General features: G+C 41.0%; 1 protein-coding gene across 3 annotated transcripts in view; it reads left to right on the plus strand.

Annotated features, from left to right (window-relative positions):
* The window catches only part of LOC113097250 (1-phosphatidylinositol 4,5-bisphosphate phosphodiesterase eta-2-like), a 128,844-nt gene that overhangs the window by 86,413 nt on the left and 24,904 nt on the right, over window positions 1–17,527 (plus strand). For all 3 annotated transcript variants that reach the window (XM_026262467.1, XM_026262469.1, XM_026262468.1), the window contains 7 exons: window positions 1,100–1,246; window positions 7,434–7,677; window positions 8,004–8,133; window positions 11,921–12,091; window positions 13,359–13,452; window positions 16,626–16,829; window positions 17,113–17,233. In XM_026262467.1, coding sequence (XP_026118252.1) covers window positions 1,100–1,246; window positions 7,434–7,677; window positions 8,004–8,133; window positions 11,921–12,091; window positions 13,359–13,452; window positions 16,626–16,829; window positions 17,113–17,233 — 1,111 coding nt within the window. The remainder of the gene's footprint in view (window positions 1–1,099; window positions 1,247–7,433; window positions 7,678–8,003; window positions 8,134–11,920; window positions 12,092–13,358; window positions 13,453–16,625; window positions 16,830–17,112; window positions 17,234–17,527) is intronic.

A 17,527-nucleotide genomic window follows, 5' to 3' on the forward strand; every position in this document is an offset into this window, starting at 1 on the left:
ACCTGGATTTAGTGATCTGCTAAAATCTTCTTATATTACATCCTGTCTGTCAATGCTTCCTGCATAATTATCAAATAAAGAGCCACCTCAGATGAGCTCAGTCAATATTAATACCACATTAATACTGAGAGATGGAAACAGCGGACACACTATTGTGAACTCACTACTGATTATTATACAATCGTCTCTCAGCTCATCTGGTGTTTATATAACAGCGGTCTGTTCTCTGAAGAAACTTCTTTACCAAAGCCAGATCTAGTGTTACTTCACACTGTTTGTGTTCATAAGTGCATGAATAATGAACAACTAAAATCTTGCAGTCATCTCTGTTCCTAAAAGGAGTTTGGTGGAGTAAAGTCTGTTAGGATTTTGTTCTTGTTAGTTATTTGTCCATGCACTGTTATGAGACTTAAAGCACTGTTTCATGTACTATGGCAATGCTATGAATATATCAAAGCATCACTTGTCATGCTCCTGCTACAGTCTTATTTTATAAGAGTAAATTAGAAATGTTAATGTTGGAGCATTGCTTGGTAATTTCAGATAATTCCTTTTTTCGTGGTAATTTTCCTCTCAGTGTTGAACACAGTTTCAGCATTTTGCAACTGTGTGTCAATTGTGAAATGAGCAATTGGGAGGAAATTTAAAAGTAAATGTGCCAGTTATTTAAAATCCATAATTGTTTCCAAAAAGCTCTGGAGTAACAGAGAAACACTCAACCTTTCCGAACAATAGTTGTGGTGTGAGAGGAGAGTGATGTTTGAAAATGAAACATATTGGATTTCGATGAAGTTCATAAAGGTCACAGTAATGATTGCCGGCCGCTTTGAGCATGTCAGATATTTTGATGGATGGTTAGTCCTCTGAGTAACGCACACAAACACTGAAAAATGCTGAAAAGAGTTTATTTGGGGTTTGCCAATAATATTCTGTGGTGCCGACAACTTAACCTCAGCCATCCGAAATGCTAAAAATATCGTTGGTGTATTTTCACTCTCAAGTGAGAGTTGGGTCTGGGCAAGCGTTGTCTTTCTTTCATACGCAACACAATATAATTTCATATTCAGTCATCTAATGATTTGTTTTTCTGTTCCATCAGTGGAGAAATGCATGAGCTCCATGCAGACGGGCACTCAGATGGTGAAACTGCGTGGAGGATCCAAAGGCCTTGTGCGCTTTTTCTACTTGGACGATCACAAGTCCTGCATCCGCTGGCGGCCCTCTAGGAAGAATGAGAAAGCCAAAAGTAAGTGTCGTTCTTAATGCATTGCTCTTTATTATACTTCTCTCTCACTGACCATGATTTATTATGACCTTGAATCTCTTGAAATTAGAATTAGAAACCTTGAATTAAGGAACACATATTCACTATTATCCAAAAGTTCTCCCTCAATAAACTCCTAATTTGCTGCGTATTAATAGTAAGGTAGTTGTTGTTGTAATTATGTTTAAGTATTTGGTAGGGGTATAAAATATGATCATGCAGAATAAGACATTACATGCTAGTAATATGCATGCAAATAAGCAAGTCGTTAATAGTGAATATTGTTCCCTAATCTAAAGTGTTACCAAAATCTCATTACTCAGTTGTTGCTCTTTTATTGCTCAATTGAACTTAATTGTCTCAGATCTTTCTCCTTCACTCTTAAAAAAACAAAGGTGCCAAATAAAAGGGGGTTTTGGAGCGATGCTATAAAAAAATAATTTTGGGTTCCCCAAAATGTCTTGCAGACCTACCACCACTACGCGTTTCTGCCTCGCTTATCGGACACTCATTTTGGATTTTGCTGCCATTATTAACAAGCTGATGAGTTGAATTAGCTGTGTTAGATGAGGGGAAATTTGGGTGCATCTCAGTCAGCTCCCTGGTTCAGTTTTCAGGGCACTAATCAGGGAGTAAGCCATTTTAAGAGCTGTCTCAAATGCACAATCCTTACAGTGCACTGGAATTTTCGCTACCTGAAAAACCCCTCAATTCACCACAAAAAATCACGGAGCATCCCTTATTAGAAATCACATCACATTTCTGAAGCACAAAACATAAAACCCAATCGCTAGAGAGGTAGTGGGCAAATCTAGTTTTTATAATTTACATTTATAATTAATATTCAGTTTGGATGTCAAGTCAAGTCTGTTTTATTGTCAATTCTTCCACATGTACAGTACATACTACAGAGAATTGAAATTGCGTTACTCTCAGACCCCCGGTGCATACAGATAACATTAACAGTAGGGCCTAAAAATCTAGATCAAATATAAAATGTAGATACAAATATACAATAAGGTAATGTAAAAAAAGACATAATAAAATTTAAAATAAAGTAAAATAAAGCAGCGCAAGGCACATGGCAGATCAAATCAGAGTGCAAATCAATGAAGTGAACAACAGTGCAGATAAAAGATTTTTAGTGCAAAAAAAGCATATTAAGTCTGATTAAAGTGAAAAAGGGCTCAAGAGTAGTTATTTTATTTAACTGACTGATGAGGTAGTAGAATGATATCAGTTCCATGCTGAATTAGGTAGTGAGCAGACCAATGCTGCACAAAGTGACTGGTGCATGTCATCGTATATTAGTGGGGGGGGGGGGGGCTTGGAAGGACCTGGGGATGTGGGATCTGGGGGGAGGGGTTCATAGTTCAGTGGTGCCTTCAGTCTGCTGGTCCTGGCCTTGAGACTCTGCAGTCTCTTCCCTGATGGCAGTAGACTGAAGAAGTTGTGTGATGGGTGGGTGGGATCACCTGTGATGTTGAGGGCTTTGCGAGTGAGACAGGTTCCGTAAAAGTGCTGGAGGGAGGGGAGAGAGACACCAATGATCTTCTCAGCTGCTCTCACTATGCGTTGCAGAGTCTTTCATCAGGACGCGTTGCAGGCGCCATACCACACAGTGATGCAGCTCGACAGGAGGCTCTCGACGGTACCTCTGTAGAAGGTGTACATGATGGGGGGTGGGGCTCTGGCTCTCCTCAGTTTGCGGAGGAAGTAGAGACGATGTTGTGATTTCTTGTTCAGTGTTGCTGTGTTTTCAGTCCAGGAGAGGTCCTCTGTGATGTGCACACCCAGGAACTTGGTGCTGCTCACTCTCTCCACAGTCGCACCGTTGATGGTCAGAGGAATGTGCTGAGTGTGTGCTCTCCTGAAGTCAACAACAATCTCTTTTGTCTTCTCCACGTTCAGAGAGAGATTGTTGTCACTGCACCACTCGGCCAGGCGGCTCACCTTGCTCCTGTAGTTTGTCTCATCTTTGTTGCTAATGAGACCCACCACAGTCATGTCATCCACAAACTTAATGCAGACGTTGGAGTTGTATGATGGTGTGCAGTCATGGGTCAGCAGAGTGAAGAGGAGGGGGCTCAGCACACATCCTTGGGGGGCCCCAGTGTTCAGTGTGATGGTGCTGGACCCGTACTGCCTGAGGTCTTCCAGTCAGAAAGTCCAACAGCCAGTTGCACAGCAAAGTGTTGAGCCCCAGCTGGACCAGTTTGTAAATGAGCTGTTGAGGGATGATTGTGTTGAATGCTGAAGTCTATGAACAGCATTCTTACATATGAATCCTTTTTGTCCAGATGTGAGAGTGCTGAGTGGACAGCTGTGGCGATGGCATCATCGGTCGACCAGTTGGACGAAATATGCAAACTGGAAGGGGTACATGGAGGGGGGTGGGGTAGACTTGATGTGGTGCATGACTAGTCGTTCAAAGCACTTCATGAGAATGGGGGTAAGTGCTAAAGGATGGTAGTCATTGAAGCAGGACAGAGATGGCTTCTTCGGGACTGGAATGAGGGTGGTAGTTTTGAAACATGTGGGAACAACAGCCTGACTCAGTGAGATGTTGAAAACGTCTGTGAAGACATCAGTGAGTTCTGCTGTTTCACTTCATGCAGGGATGTTGTCAGGACCCGGAGCTTTGCGTGCATTGATCCTGCTGAAGGATCTCCTCACCCTGTCTGGGGTAAGTGTCATCACCTTGTAGTCCATAATGGTCTGTATCCCCTGCCACAGGTTCCTAGTGTTTCTGCTGTCGCTGAATTGATGGGCTATCCCCCTGGAGTACTGTCTCTTAGCGTCTCTGATGCTGCGGGACAGGTTGGCCCTGGCTGTTCTCAGGCCCACCTCATCTCCAGCTCTGAAGGCAGCGTCCCGCATCTTCAGGAGTCTGTAGACCTCCCCTGTCATCTACAGCTTCTGATTGGCCCGGACAGTTATGGTTTTTGTGACTGTTACGTCATCAATACACTTGTTGATCTAGGCAGTGACAGTCTCTGAGTACTCCTGGAGGTCAGTGCTGTTATTGCATTTTGCAGCCTGCTTAAACATGTCTTAGTCAGTTGTGTTGAAGCAGTCTTGAAGAACCTGTGATGATCCTTCTGGCCACACTTTAATCTGTTTGTGAACTGGTTTGGCAACTTTAATGAGCGGTCTGTATGCAGGCATTACATGACAGTGATGTGATCTGAGGCTCCGGGGTGGGGGAGGGGGAGGGCTTTGTAGGCTCCTCTATGTGTGGTGTAAACAAAGTCCAAAATGTTATTACCTCGTGTTGGAAAGTTAATGTGTTGGTGTATTTTTGGAAACACACTCTTTAAGTCAGCATGGTTGAAATCCCCAGCTATGATGAGAAAAGCATGTGTGCTGTCTGCTGCTCACTGATGTGCTGGTACAGTTCATTAAGTGCTTCATTCCTGTTTCTGATTATGTTGATCGGGGGAATGTATACCGAAATGAGCAGTATAGCAGTATATTCCCTCAGCAGATAGAAAGGCCGGCACTTACTAATCATAAACTCCACCAGGGGTGAGCAGTGTTTGCAGATCACACCAGTATTACCACGCGTCATTGATGTAAACACAAAGCCCGCAAAGAGAGCTCTGTCCGCACGATAGCATGTCAGCTGATCGAGCTGAATAGCGCAGTCCGGAATGCTGTTGCTGAGCCATGTTTCCGTGAACACAAAAACACAACAGTCTCTTACAGTCCTCTGAGTTGAACATAGTAATCGGATATAGTCCAGTTTATTGTCCAACAAGCGTACATTACCCAGTACGATGGTGGGGATAGATGGCTTGTGTGGTTTAGCCGTTAGCCAAGCCCGGATACCTCTACGCTTACGCCTCTACGCTTACGCTTCTGCTTGCTCTCACACCACTTGTGGCGCCTCCGCTGTGGGCAAGATGCAGTAGTGGGGGTCGGTGATGGTGAAGGCCTCCGTAGCAGACGAGATCCTGCAGCTGTTCCACGTGCGTGGAGTTTAACTGTAAAAATGGGGTTCTGCCGACATCGAGCAGAAATTCGTGACTGTTTGCGCGCTTATAGACAGGTAGACATGATAACGACGTACAAAAACACTGCAACTCAAAAGACAAAAGACACGAAAACACCGTTCTGCGTGTGGATGCGCTGCCATCTTGGTTAACACCAAGATGGCGAATGTGGTTGGAACTAAACTCCAGGAGCAGGATTAGAAAATCGTTTTAGGAAATACAAATGTTTACATAGTATAAAATGTCTCTCTCTCTCTCCCCCTCTCTCCTCTCTCTCTCTCTCTCTCTCTCTCTCTCTCTCTCTATATATATATATATATATATATATATATATATATAGAGAGAGAGAGAGAGAGAGAGAGAGAGAGAGAGAGAGAGAGAGATAGATAGATAGATAGATAGATAGATAGATAGATAGATAGATAGATAGATAGATAGATAGATAGATAGATAGATAGAGTATATATCCTATATAAAGGAGATCTTCTCAAAAAATCTGAGAAACTGAAAACTTAAGAGGAAGCATTCAAAAAAGCAATACTTTACATCTGCCCATCATTCATATAAATGTCTGCTGCAGTTGATTTAACTCCCATGCATATGACTAGAATAGATTACAGCATCTACATCTTGACCTGCCTCTCTTGCCTTTTCTATTTCCTGAGGGTGTCCTCGAGTTATTGACATCACACCTCACAGAGGAATGTTACTTCAGTAGCACATCATGATTCATGTCTAAATGACAGCGCTCATTGTGTCTTGCAAAGGGAAGATAAAGTTCAGACATTCTTGACATTCCACCGCCCCCTTGGGAATTAATCTGCTTCTTAAGTTGACTCAATTACTCATCAGTCTTAACAGGAAAGATAGCAGTCGCCTCATTGAGCACACACATGCACCATTTGATACACACTTAATAAAAACTGCATTTGAGTTTCATTACCGTTTAAAAAAACAGCATATGTTGGTTAGGTATGGCAGCTGGTCCTGAGCTGGTTATAAGCCTGGTTATGAGCTGGTCCTGAGCAGGAACTAGTTGCTTAGGACCATCATAAACCAGCCAATGAACAACTAAGGACCAGCTTAAACCAGCTGCAACCTCCTGCCATGCTTCAAAACATACCTTTTCCACAGGGTAGAGAACTTTAAGTCTGTAAGGATTCATAGAGACTCCAAATGAAATCAAATATGTTTACAGCATGCAACAAGCTACCACCTCGATCCGAAGTATTAAGCAGTCTATAGGTCTCCTACTGGAAATCATGGCATGGAACTTTGTATGTGTTTTATACATGTTTACTTGCTGCAGTATAGATTATCTGTATACGTAAAGTTTCAATTCAGTTTTTTGGTATTTAAATCACAATTTTGAAGAAAAAAATTGAATAGCAGCATTTATAATTTATAATTTAATGTCAACAATAGATTACACAAGTGTGTGTGTTTTTTTTTTTTTTTTTTTTTTTTTTTTAAAAGCTCAAGCTTGTCCTGCTCCAACTTCCTGTTTCTGATGGAAATATGTCAACACAAGAAAAATATGTTTTTAAAATGTCTCCATATGGTCTTTCTATTGGCTAATCTTACCTAAATTTCACTTTCTTGCTGTTTATTACAAGAACATTGCAATATACCAAACCGGAACCATGACTGGCCAATCAAAATCAAGTATTCTAGACAGTAATAAACAGGTATATAGTATTTATTTATCTAAAATCCCATCTTGATAAAGTGATACATCTTAAACATAGGTGTTAGTTAACAGGCATGTGTTGAATAATATGCCAATCCAGTGGTTATTTGGATTGCTTGTTTTTTGGGTCGAGGAACATACTACTACAGCATGCTGTTCAGATGTGGCTACTCTTGGCAGAGAGGTTTAAATGAGCCCAAATTGATTAATTAAATGTTTCAAAATGGTCTGCATTGGTGTAGGAGAGTGTTTAATTTGAGGTAGCCATCTGCTCATTTACATAATCTATTCTTGAGAGACTTCATTAAACACATTGGTAGCATTGGGATGTTGATGCGAGATGATGTTTCTTTGAGGATCTTGCAGCTTGGAGGAAAGTAGAATGTTAATGAACACCTAAGCATTACAGTGTAAATGTCATCTCTTTAACTTCTCAGCTCCTATTGCAGTGTTTTTTTTTTGTTTTTTGTTTTTTTCCTCACAGTCTCAATTGACTCCATTCGGGAAGTGTGTGAGGGGAAGCAGTCGGAGATCTTCCAGCGGTATGCCGACGGTAGCTTTGATCCCAACTGCTGCTTCAGCATCTACTATGGCGAGCACATGGCATCCCTTGATCTGGTGTCAGGTACAGGAGAAGAAGCTCGCACCTGGATTACTGGCCTTAAGTACCTTATGGCTGGCATCAGCGATGAAGACAGTCTGTCCAAGCGACAACGCACTCGTGACCAATATCCTTCCTGATGGAGCTCCCATTCCCAAAAAAATCAATAAAGTTGACATTATCTGTCTTACTATTATTCAGACTTTTAGTAGTTTAGGAAACATGAGAACATTGGAACTGTTAAAAGAGTTAGATTCCATGCAAGGGTGTGCAATATATATATAAAAAAAAAAAGCTATTGTCACGCTACTGGACATTTTTAGCAAACTTGCAACTTCACTTTTAGCTGTTTAAATGCTTGCCCTGATGAAACGAAATGGCGTCTGACATGTTTGTTGTTAGTGTAGGTGCTTTACCATTCTGTGCTCTCAGACCCTTAACTCTTCCCATCACATGGCTGAAGCAGACCTTCACTGAGGCCGATAAGAACGGAGACGGCTGCCTCAGTATCAGTGAAGTCCTACAGCTCCTGCACAAGCTCAATGTCAACCTGCCCAGACAGAAAGTCAAACAGATGTTTAAGGTGAGCATTTATGATCAGCTGATCTCTCAGGAACAGTGGTATTGGTTCATAAAGGCTATAGCCACTTACTAAAGATTGTCAAATCAACTTTGAAAAGTACAACATTTGGAAAGCTACCACAAACTGATAGATGATAGATGGCTTGTGTGGTTTAGCTGTTAGCCTAGCCCGAAAACCTCCACGCTTACCCCTCTTCTGCTTGCTCTCACACCGCTTGTGGCGCCTCCGCTGTGGGCAAGATGCAGTAGTGGGGGTCGGTGATGGTGAAGGCCTCCGTAGCAGACGAGATCCTTCAGCTGTTCCACGTGCGTGGAGTTTAACTGTAAAAATGGGGTTCTGCCGACATCGAGCAGAAACTCGTGACTGTATGCGCGCTTACAGACAGGAAGACGCGATGACGACGTACAAAAACACTGCAATACAAAACAGTGGTATTGGTTGATAAAGACTATAGCCACTTACTAAAGATTGTCAAATCAACTTTGAAAAGTACAACATTTGGAAAGCTACCACAAACTGATAACTCACTGTTTGGTGAGTGTATCTACCATATAAATGCTTGAACTATCAGTAGATATTGTGGCTTTTGTAAGACTGGTCACACTGGGTCTTATTCTGGTCAAAAATTGCCCACTTAGACATGAAGTCACCCAATTAGTCAGACTGGCATGTAAAGTGACCAACCACAGTTTACTTTTTACTTTGTTAGATACAGCAGAAATGTTTGATCCTAAAATGTTTGACCCCGATTACAACAAAATTCTTAGATCTTTCCAAAAACCAAGAATATTGCAAAAATAATTCCAATATTAGTATTGTAGAATAAGTGAAATAGTTGTATTGAGTGGCTCTAATTAACAGCTTGACTATCACAAGAGTAAAAGTGATGTGATGCAGCAAGCAGTTCCTTACAAGCAGCGTGTAGGGACAAATTATAGAAGTGTTCTATGCGTCCTAACATCTGAAAGTCAGATTAAATCTTGCCATTTTGAAAAAGCCTTTGCCATTTTTGCATGAGACAATCGTCCCATATCTTTTACAATTATTAAATCTTGAATATGAATATAGTCCTGTTTGACCAGGTAAATGGTCAGCATTGAAGATCTTTGCAGAAAAGCGTAATAAACAGTGTTTCACACAGTGACATTTATATCTAGTTTTATTTTATTTTATTTTATTTTTCTGTGCCACACCATGCTGTTATGGTGTGTGAGGCTCAAATGTGCTCCATTTCTCCAGGCCGTCTGGATTACTGTGTGTGAGTATGTGGTTGAGACCTCACGTCAGCTGTTTGCAGGTCACTAAGCTTCACACTTCATCAGCGTCCACCCCATCTGCTGTAAATGGACGCAGATGGCCTTTAGTGTAAGACACAGTAAACCACAGGGGGGCAATCTGGTCCTGCTCAACAACAGAGTGTGATGTTAATGTGTTTTTCAGATGAAGTCTTTGGACCTGAATTCTCTGGCTTAACCTCAAAATTAACCTGTGTGATTCTCAGCCAGGACCGGTGCTACTTATGAGCAGGTTATTGCCTAGGGCCTCTGGCTTTAAGGAAGGGCCTCCATAACTGTAATATCCCCTATACAGCAGTCTACCAGTCAAGACAGGCAGCAAAATACAAGCCCCTTTGTTCAGTAGATATAGTTAAATTGCCATTCACCTGCAATTAAACCAATTCTAAATGTTTGTCATAACGAAGCAAAAGGCAAAGACAGGCAAAGAAGTCCAGCTCCGAATGCAGGTGTGTGAGTTGGTTTGAGTAGAAGCAAAGCATTTAGTATTCAAAGTCTAAGAGCAAACACAATAGGACATTTTTTTAGTGTTTCAAAAAGAACATTCCAGTTCAGTTTCAACTAACTAGAAATTAAATTATTTTCTGTCCAGTAATAATCGTCTCTTTCACTTGCACTTGATTTGTATATATAGTGCATATTTAAGGTAGCAATGCAATAGATCATATCCTATTATTAATATTTATTATATGATTATATCTGTAGTCAATATTGGTTAAATGTGAGGGGGAATCCTTCCAATACCCAGTTAGGAAAGAATATAAACGATCACTGATAAAAGCACTGATGTTCATTTACTTATGTGGTATTCAGGAACCGAACTGAAGAAATTACTGCATAATAATAATAATAATAATAATAATAATAATAATAATAATAATATGATAGCTATAATAAGATACTCAACAAACAAATAAAGGATTACCTTACTAAGTGTTTGATTAATATGTACATACAGTATAGGTAAAGAAACAAATGGAAACATTACTATTTTTTATGTTTTTGAAAGAAATCTCTTATGCTCATCCAGCCTGCATTTAGTGCATCAAAAACAACTGTAATTTTCTTTCTTTCTTTTTTAGTAATGATAGAAACAATTAATAATAATATTAAAGAGGTCATATGATGTGATTTAAATTTTTCTTTTCTCTTCAGAGTGTTACAAGCTATTGGTGCATAAAGAAGATCTGTAAAGTTGCAAGGACTAAAGTCTGAAATCCAAAGAGATATTCTTTATAAACGTTACGCCTCGTCCACAATCCCGCCCGAAAACGACTCGTTCTATCACGCCCCCACATGTCTACATCACAATGTGGGAAGATTTGCATAGCGCGGCCCAAATGTTCACGTAAAGAAAGAAGGTGTAATTTTCATTCTTGCTGTAGTATTGAGATGCTGATATACACACAGGAAGTGATGTCAGCTCCTCGGAGGGAGCGTTGTGAATGCAGCCCTTCTGAGCACCCTCAGTATTTGTGACCTGTTTAAATGCTTCTCTCCATAAAGCACCAATTCTCAGGAGCTTAGCTCAGGGTTTATTACTGTACATCCTCCACGCCTCGGCTCACCGCAAGCCTTTATTATGTGTTGGTTTGACTCAGCAGTTCTCCGGATCAGCATCGGCATCTGAGCCTGGGATTCACTGAGCTGAGAAAACACTTCTGGGCTCTTATGGGCTGAGAGCTGTAGGAGATGTGGAGGTGCTGTTGTTTTCTAGGGGTTTGATTTTGCGCGTGGCAGGGGTTTAATTGTGACAGTGGGCTGCTGCTGCTGAATGAGCCATTTCTCCAGTTGATTGAAGAGCTGCCGCTGGTTTATTTTCCATCATAACCAATGATCAGTGACTGAAGTCAGGCATTAGGATGCAAATCTACCTGTCTAATCTAACTGTGCCTTACTGTTTTACAGAAGTTCGCCTAAATATACATTTTTTTATCTAAAATGATTACAGTTCATAAACCCTTTGGACTTTTTTTTTTCTTCAGAATACGGGAAGAAAAAAAAAATTATGCAGAAAATGTATTACAATGTACTTAAAGTGATAAACAGTTTCTGCATGAAATATCTTTACAAAAACAAAGTCCTGGTTGAGGCCTAAAAACAGAATAGAGGCCACTTTTATGGTTGCTTTATGGTGATTTTACAGTTTTTTTACAACTGGCACCACATTATGGGCACTATTGTATTGTATGGAAAAGAGCAGCATAAACATTCTGCTAAATTTATCATTTTGGGTTCCACGATAGAAAAGCCCTTAAATGTCTACTTCAATGACACAGTGTTTTATAACCCTCTTACCTGAGGGATAGAACGATCCATAATAAATAACACCACATCTCCCTATTAATGACAAGTGTAATATCCAAATCCCAATCTAAAGTCAAACGCTTTGCTTCACCTTAATTTTCCTTGTTTCTTAATTGATAATTCAAGGACCTAATAACACTCTTTGAAGTTTTCCATCTCAGTCTTTCTCCATCACTGATCTTTAGGAGGCAGACACTGATGACAACCAGGGCACTTTGGGATTTGAGGAGTTCTGCTCTTTCTATAAGATGATGTCCACCCGGCGCGATCTGTACCTGCTGATGCTCACCTACAGCAACCATAAAGACCACCTGGACACAGACGACCTCAAACGCTTCCTCGAGACTGAACAAAAGGTAATAAAGTAGCAGGTACCTCAAAGCATCTGTTGTGGTGTTGTTTTCATGTCCTCCTTTTTAATTCAAGCACATCATTTGATAGACTTGATAAATACAGCGTGTCCTTTCTATGCTAATGTGATCATAGGCGCTTTCACCAACATTTCGGAAAGACTGTCCTCACACACTCCCAAATCTTTCATGGTTTTGAAGAACAGCACAGAATTCAATAAAGCTTTGCTAAAGGGGGCAGCTTAAGCTTTATTTGAATGTATATTAGTAGCCTGAAACGCTAAGACAACATTTGCAGGTCATTCACACAAAACAAAAAATGAAATATACACTTGCAGTGGTTATGAATTTCATAAATGAGTGACCTTGGTTAGACATTAATATTTTTTAAAGACGCCTCTGGACTCTAAACTGATTTGTGATTTAAAATGGAATCACAATGAACTTACAGTCGTCTCAAGTGAATTGACATGTTAACAAGTATGCCTGTTATTCTGCTGTTCATTAACCTATGTAACCTCATTTGCAAAATCGCCTCTAGTGATAAATTTTCATTTTACTTTTAACTGGCACATAACCCACATGATGTTTGATTTAAGTGCTATTTCAAGTAAGCAGTTGACAAGCTAATATAATGTCTCAGGTAGTCATTAAAATCTCATTAAATGTTTAAATGCATTCATGTACAGCATTACAAAGCACCAGCATGCAGTCGAATTGAAATTGAAAATACAAAAAGCCCACAGTGAACTACATAAAATGAGAAATTTAGCATTTCAAGCAAATGTTAGCACTCACAGAGTGAGCCTTACTTCATGATAACACTTCACTTGTGTTGGTCTCAAGTAGTTACCAGCAGATAAAAAAGTGTCCCTAATCAAATGCCATCATTAACTCTTAATGCATAGAGAAAAACAGAGCTCAGAAAAACATAGACCGATTTAAGATTTAAGTTAAACCTTATGTTGATGTATAGCGTGTGTTACTGGGATCCGGTATCCACAGCTGGCAGGATCCCGCCGTCCCCCGCTGCATTAGCTGGAGGAAAGATCTGACACTGATTGGCGTGAATGGGAATCTCATTGACTAATCATGCCAGCTGTTAGGTGTCACAATCGGACTTCACAATCGGGTCTCCCCGCGGTGTTATTTATCACCTATTCCACAAGTAATATGAATAAAAATTAACCTTGATTTAATTTGATAGCAGTATAGTATAGTTTTGAATGCATTGTAAGTGTTTTTCTTTCTTTATTGCTTGTTTGTGTTTCAGATGACAAATGTCTCAAAGGAGCACTGCGTCGAAATTGTGTCTAAGTTTGAGCCTTGTCCTGAAAACCAAACACTGGGTGTCCTGGGTATTGACGGTAAGCACTTTTTATTTATTTTGCCAGTCCTTTCAGTAGGAATCTATTTTTATGGACTGTGATGATGCATTTCCTTTTTCATTTTTCATTTAATTTTTACAAATATCAATGTACATTTATAACACTAAATGTTGTGTTTTATTACTTTGGCACTCTGTGTGAGTGTTTTTAATGCAATGACTGAGGGAGCAAATGGGAACACAAAATTATTTTTTTTTTTATTTTGATTTCTTTGTTTTCATTCATTTTAGTTTACTATAATGACTTCAGCTTCTGAGAAATGTGAAAAAGATCCGATGAGAATAGACCTTAGTCAAGTTAGTTGCTTCTTACTTTAATAGAATTACAGTCTTTACAATAGCATGTACTGTATAAACGTCTCTACTTTCAAATGGAGTTCTTGTTGTCATGTGTATGTTCTCCTTATTTGGTTTTTCCTGTCCTCATCATGTGAATTCGTCTCTGGTTGTGCTTAATTAATTAGTTTGTAATTCTGTTCCCAGGTGTGTCTCATTCGTTTCTGTCCATTTAAACCCAGTTTCCTAGAGATTTCTTTGTCTGCTGTTAAATGTCTTTTTTAGTTCCTGTATATGCCCGTTGATTAAATTCAATATTTGAAGAATTCTCCTATGTCTTCTCACTCCTTTCTGAGTGTAACCTCTAACGTTTTTTGAATTGTGTTTTGGTTTTTCATTCTGTTCGTTTCTCCCCTCCTCAAATGGAGGAACAGCAAAGTTTACGCCATGGCACACATGAGCCACAACCCTGTCAGTTCCCTCGATGGAAAAACTCTTGTGACACTGTTCCCAATCGGGATTACATACTATCCCCCCGCGGAGCTTCCAGACACCACCAACTTCAACTGGTAGGAGGCAGTCATCCTGGAGAGCCTCCGATCTGGGACCCATTTGCCCGCCCGCCGTTTCCCAAGTCAAGTCAGTCGGCCATGGCTCTCTCCAACCAGCCGGTCACTCTCATGTCAAGTCAGCCGGCCATTTTCTAGTCGAGACTACCAACCGAATCAGGTCCGCCACCTGATCATATGGCAAGCCCAACAGACATAAATGTGATAAGCCCGCCAAGTGTTCAAGATGCCCCAGTGTCGGCTCCTGTCCCAAAACTCATTCCAGTGTTGGCTATAGTCTCGAAACTCTAGCTACTCGAGAGCGTTTTGCTGTGCCTGCTCCTCAAAAGCACCCACTCCAGTGTGAGCACCATGTAAGTGCACTCCTGATCCCCAGTTCAGCCCACGAAGGGCTCCTGATCTCCAATTCAGCCCAGGAATGGCTCCTGTTTTCGAGTATAGCCCACAGAGGGCTTGCAATATCCAGTTCAGCCCAGGGAGGGGTCCTGTTCCAGAGTATAGCCCACGAAGGGCTCCCGATACCCAGTTCAGCCCAAGAGGGGCTCCTGATCTCCAGTTCAGCCCAGGAAGGGCTCCTGTTTCAGAGTATAGCCAACAGAGGGCTCCTGTTCACGAGTTAAGCCCAGGAAGGACTCCTGTTCCCAAGTTAAGCCCAGGAAGGACTCCTGTTCCCCAGTCAAGCCCAGGAAGGACTCCTGTTCCCCAGTCAAGCCCAGGAAGGACTCCTGTTCCCCAGTCAAGCCCAGGAAGGACTCCTGTTCCCCAGTCAAGCCCAGGAAGGACTCCTGTTCCCGAGTCAAGCCCAGGAAGGACTCCTGTTCCCAAGTCAAGCCCAGGAAGGACTCCTGTTCCCCAGTCAAGCCCAGGAAGGACTCCTGTTCCCCAGTCAAGCCCAGGAAGGGCTCCTGTTCCCCAGTCAAGCCCAGGAAGGACTCCTGTTCCCCAGTCAAGCCCAGGAAGGACTCCTGTTCCCAAGTTAAGCCCAGGAAGGACTCCTGTTCCCCAGTCAAGCCCAGGAAGGACTCCTGTTCCCCAGTCAAGCCCAGGAAGGGCTCCTGTTCCCGAGTCAAGCCCAGGAAGGACTCCTGTTCCCGCGTCAAGCCCAGGAAGGACTCCTGTTCCCCAGTCAAGCCCAGGAAGGACTCCTGTTCCCCAGTCAAGCCCAGGAAGGACTCCTGTTCCCCAGTCAAGCCCAGGATGGGTTCCTGTTCCCGAGTCAAGCCCAGAAAGGATTCCTGTTCGCGAGTTAAGCCCAGAGAGGGCTTCAGATCCCCAGTTCCACCCAGGAAAGGCTCAGGATCTCCAGTCAGCCCCAGAGTTCGCTCCAGTGCCGGTGCCAGCCCCATAGAGCCCTCAAGTGCCTGCTCCTCCAGTTTTCTTTTTTTTTTTGGGGGGGGGGCATATGACCTTGGCCGAGCCACCTAAGGCCACAGAAGATCTGTCATGCCCTCCTGAATCCCCTGATCTGCTATGGCCTCCTGGGTCCCCTGATCCGCCATGGCTCAATGAACTGTCTATTCTGCCATGGCTTCATGATCCACCCTAGAGGCTGGTGCAGGCCTGGAACAGGGTGGAGACAAGGAGAGCATCCAGGGTGGATCGGGAGGGGGGGATTGTGTCTCATTAGTTTCTGTCCATTTAAACCCTGTTTCCCAGTTTTCTTTGTATGCTGTTAAATGTCTTTTTAGTTCCTCTACATGGCCGTTGACGATTAAATTCCATATTTGAAGAATTCTCCTGCATCTCCTCACTCCTTCCCGAGTGTATCATGACACTTGTCTACTATCTTGTTAAACAATAATAAAACTAATTAAGGCACTGTACTTCTATACCTCACATTCTTGTTTTCTTTCCTGTCAAAAATGAAATATGTTGCTACCCTGGTGAAGGTCTACTTTTTTACTATGAAGCAGTTGTTGCTGAAATTATTTAGGAAATAAACAGACATGAATAATCAATTGTGCAAAATATCTAGAATAAAGAACTATAAAATGTGCATTTATATATGAAAGATTCATATCATGTGTTGCTTTTAGGGTCTAATTCCTATTATGGGATTTGTTGTTGATTTATTTTAATTTATTTTTACCACACTAAAAAAAAGGGAGAAAGAAAGAAACCAACTAACTTTAGTTTATTTGCAGTCCCAATGACAATTTTAAGTTGACTGCTTTTTGTATTATTATTTTATTGTCACTGTCATTGTTCCATTGTTATTGTCATCACTGTTATATCAGAGAAGTGATATTCAACTACTGGGAAATATTTATGTAAGGAATTCACAATTGTCCCTAACTGTCCCTCACAGGTTTTACAAATTACATGCGCAGTCCTGCAGGGGACATCTTCAATCCTGAGCATCACGAGGTGAACCAGGACATGACGCATCCCCTCAGTAACTACTTCATCGCTTCCTCCCACAACACCTACCTGATGGGCGACCAGCTCATGTCCCAGTCTCGGGTGGATATGTACGCCTGGGTGCTGCAGGCCGGCTGCAGATGTGTGGAAGGTGAGATTGGCCTGATTTTCTAGTGCTTTTTGTTGCTTCTTCTTAAGTAAGTGAACCAGTGCATGTGGATTTCCGCATTTTGCAATCCAAAAGATTCATGAGAAAAGTTCTTTGAATGATTTAAATATTTTACATTTTATTTGGAAAAATATATATTTTACATATATTTTTTATAAATATAACATTTATATTGCTGTATATTCTAAAATAATATAAATGAACTTTACATTTATTTTAGACAATTAAAAAACAACAACTTTTTTTCTTTGTTATCATCCTTTAGTGGATTGCTGGGATGGACAAGATGGTGAACCGATCGTACATCATGGCTACACCCTGACTTCCAAAATCCTCTTTAAAGATGTTATCGAGACCATCAACAAATATGCATTCATCAAAAACCAGTAAGATAAACCATCTATATTGGATATTAATTGATTCAAAAGGTTATTAGACAGTAAATGTGAACTGACTGAGATATAAACAGATTAGCCAGATTTCTGAGGGGTTTTTTAACCCAAAAATAGTCTCAGATGAGAAGAGACTATCAATCTGTAACACAACCAATCTACATAACGATATATTTAACTATTATAATTTTGTTTATTATTATTATTATTTGAGAATATAACACGTTTGGTGTCTGTTTTATTATTATTATTATTATTAACAAATTCAGGGCTGTGCATAGTTACTCA

Source organism: Carassius auratus, unplaced genomic scaffold, assembly GCF_003368295.1.
Source record: "Carassius auratus strain Wakin unplaced genomic scaffold, ASM336829v1 scaf_tig00216162, whole genome shotgun sequence".
NCBI classification, from domain to species: domain Eukaryota; kingdom Metazoa; phylum Chordata; class Actinopteri; order Cypriniformes; family Cyprinidae; genus Carassius; species Carassius auratus.